This window comes from Monosiga brevicollis, genomic scaffold (assembly GCF_000002865.3).
Source record: "Monosiga brevicollis MX1 MONBRscaffold_28 genomic scaffold, whole genome shotgun sequence".
Classification (NCBI taxonomy): Eukaryota; class Choanoflagellata; order Craspedida; family Salpingoecidae; genus Monosiga; species Monosiga brevicollis.
In genome coordinates, this window is record NW_001865065.1 from 360,812 (window position 1) to 364,044 (window position 3,233).

A 3,233-nucleotide genomic window follows, 5' to 3' on the forward strand; every position below is an offset into this window, starting at 1 on the left:
AAGGTGTTGTCAGGGGTGAGTGTGTCAAATGACAGACTTGCAGTTTACTCGACCTTCCAAGGTTAGCGACCGCTCAAACCAGCGTGTGTGTGTGTCTGTCTCTCTCTTTGAAAAAAAACGAAAAAAAAAAAAAGTTCAGAGCGTGTGTGTGTGTGTGTGTGTGTGTGTGTGATGGGAACGAAGAAGAATGGCAGCGGGGCTCGGGCCTGGGCGCGCAGAGGCTGAGGCAGACACGAGAGGCGTGGAACCATTCAGGCTTGGGAGACCAGTTTGATGCTTTGCATTGGCCCGTGTTTGCCTCGGTCTTTTCTGTGTTCATGCTGACGTTTGCTCATCTCGAGCAAACGTCAGGTCAGGCCCGACGTCTTTGGCTGCCTTGTAGCAGGCGCTCAGCACGGCATCGCCTCTCACTGTCGGGTTTTCGGATCCTTCCTTCCTGTGTGCCTCTGTATGTGCTGACAGGCTTTTATTGTGCGACGCCGAAGACCGTTGCCCACACGTGTACTTCGTCTTTTTTTTTTTTTTGCTCTTGCGCCCCGAGCTGTCGCTTTGCGACCTTTTCTCCTTGTTACCTTCCTTTCAGTCGACTTAGTGCAAAGCACCATCCAGTATGGCCCCCGCTGCAACTAGCGCCCAGGATGGCGTCTACAACGACAAGTCCAAGCCTATGGAGGTTCGCCTCAGCAACATCACTGCTGCCAAGGGTACGATGCGACCAAATTTGGACCACCCATTGGCAACCGAGTGCCAGAGCCTTGTTTCCCCATGTTGTTGTGTGATGGCTGCTGCAGTCCCCTTGTGACCCGCGGCCTTGCCCGCCGCCAGTGATCCAACTCCGTCTCACCCACGATGTGCGCCTCTCTTCTTGCTTTGGTCGGGGAACGCTCTGCTCGCCTGTTGCAGCCGTGGCAGATGCCGTGCGTACCAGTCTGGGCCCCAAGGGCATGGACAAGATGATTCAGAATGCCGACGGCGGTGTCACTATCACAAACGATGGCGCCACCATTCTTGAACTCATTCAAGTCTTGCACCCGGCCGCGAAGATGGCACGTCACCTGCAACGCTTCGACGAGCCCCTTTGTCTTTCCACTCATGTTTATTAACGTCAAATGACCATGCCCTCCGTTTTCTGCAGCTGGTTCAGTTGTCCAAGGCACAGGATGTCGAGGCTGGTGATGGCACAACTTCCGTTGTCGTTTTGGCAGGCAGCCTTCTTGACGCATGCGAGAAGCTCCTGTACAAGGGCATTCACCCGGCAACAATCTCCGTGTCTTTTGGCACCGCGGCGAAGAAGGCTTGCGATATCTTGGAACAGGTACGGAGGTTTGAGTGCAGAAGTGAAATTATTCATGACAGTTGCTGGTGCAATGCACAATTTGGCGGCGGCCTCGGGCATTACTGCGCGTACTTACCATTACCGTTTATCTTTGTGTAGATGTCCACGCCCATTGACATGCTTGATCGTGAAGCTCTTTTGAAGGCTGCCGGTACTAGTCTCAACTCCAAGGTGAGCTGGGTTGACCTGGCTTCTGTATTCGTTTTGAGTTGACCCGGCTTCTGTATTTCTTTTGAGTTTCACTGTGTGTCATGCAGGCTGACCCTCTCCTTGAATGCTTGCACTCTGTCTTTCTGCCCTCCCTCAGGTCGTCTCAATGTGCTCGGATGTGATTGCCCCGATCGTGGTGGATGCTGTTCTGGCCGTGGCGGATCACGAGCATCACAACGTGGACCTCAAGGATATCAAGATCCTTCAGGCCGAGTATGTTCATCTTCACACTCGTGGCTTGCCCCATGTTGATGTAGATCTGCTCCACTTCACTTCCAACCTCACGATCTCTCTCTTTCTCTCTCTTTCCCTCTCTATTTTGCTTTCACCATCAGTGGTGTCGTTGAGGAGACAGAGTTGGTGCGTGGTGTGGTGCTCAACAAGCGCTTCGCCCACCGCGTCTCTGGTCTGGACCGAATGGAGAAGGCCAAGATTGGCCTGATTCAGTTCTGCCTCTCCCCTCCCAAGACGGACACGGACAACCAGATTGTCGTTTCCGACTACAGTCAGATGGACCGCGTCCTCAAGGAGGAGCGCAAGTACATCCTGAACTTGTGCAACAAGATCAAAAAATCTGGTTGCAACGTCCTGCTCATTCAGAAATCAATCTTGCGTGATGCCGTCAACGACTTGGCCCTGCACTTTTTGGCCAAGATGAAGATTCTTGTCGTCCGGGACATTGAGCGCGATGAGGTCGAGTTCCTGTCCAAGTCTCTGGGCTGCCGCCCCGTGGCCAACGTTGATGAGCTCTCCCCTGACATGCTGGGTGCGGCCGAGCTCGTGGAGGAGGTCCCCACTGGCAACACCAAGGTCATCCAGTTCAAGGGTGCTGCTGCCGAGGCCAGCACGGTCAGCATTATCGTTCGGGGTAGCTCCAAGCTTGTCCTGGCCGAGGCTGAGCGCTCCATCCACGATGCGCTGTGCGTCATCCGCTGCCTTGTCAAGAAGGGAGCTGTTATTGCTGGTGGTGGTGCCCCAGAGATTGAGTGCGCCTTGAAGCTTGCTGATCATGCCCAGACTCTCACGGGAGCTGAGGCCTACTGCATGCGTGCCTTTGCCGAGGCCCTTGAGGTTGTTCCCTTTACATTGGCCGAGAATGCCGGCCTCAACCCCATCTCCACCGTCACGGCGCTGCGCACCAAGCACAAGGAGGGCGAGCAAACTGCTGGCATTAACGTCCGCAAGGTATATCATGTTGTGTCTTGCTTTGCTTGTTCCGTGCATTCTTCGTTTTTACAAAAGCTTTTCGTTTATTTTTCCACCGCCTGTCGTTGGCCTGCTTTGCTTGCGCTTACACTGGCTTCTTTGGTTTGTTTGAATGTTTTTTTTTTCCAAATGCTTGGCCACTTTTATCAGGGCATGATCACAAACATTTTGGAGGAGAACGTGCTGCAGCCCCTGCTCGTGTCAATGAGCGCCATTTCACTGGCTGCTGAAACCGTCCGCAGCATCATGAAGATTGATGACATTGTCAACGTCCGATAAGCAGCCAAGCGTGTCAAAACAAACTTGGCTCTTGCTGTTTTTGTGGACCGTGTGTAAATGGCCAAAAGATGGATGCGACGAAACCCCAGCGTGGAGTGAGCCGTGGCGTGTTTAAGCTTGAGTGGTCTCCAAACTACAATAAGATCTTTGTGCTCGCTCTCTACATGTCGAGGCAAACATATGGAAAACCCCAAATCGAAGG

General features: G+C 53.3%; 1 protein-coding gene across 1 annotated transcript; it reads left to right on the top strand.

The window, feature by feature from the left end:
• The first annotated feature begins 462 nt into the window (after positions 1-462).
• Positions 463-3,233, top strand: MONBRDRAFT_38598 (uncharacterized protein). The gene is made up of 7 exons (XM_001749113.1): positions 463-704; positions 904-1,046; positions 1,136-1,315; positions 1,436-1,507; positions 1,644-1,759; positions 1,882-2,731; positions 2,903-3,233. Exons 1-7 carry the CDS (start codon positions 611-613, stop codon positions 3,029-3,031), a joined length of 1,584 nt encoding a protein of 527 aa, XP_001749165.1. The 5' UTR covers positions 463-610; the 3' UTR covers positions 3,032-3,233.

Coding starts and splice junctions, on each gene's coding strand:
- MONBRDRAFT_38598 (XM_001749113.1), top strand. CDS start 611: ATGGCCCCCGCTGCAACTAGCGCCCAGGATGGCGTCTACAACGACAAG. Junction 1,047..1,135: donor TGCACCCGGCCGCGAAGATG/GCACGTCACCTG, acceptor CGTTTTCTGCAG/CTGGTTCAGTTGTCCAAGGC. Junction 1,760..1,881: donor ATCAAGATCCTTCAGGCCGA/GTATGTTCATCT, acceptor TTTCACCATCAG/TGGTGTCGTTGAGGAGACAG.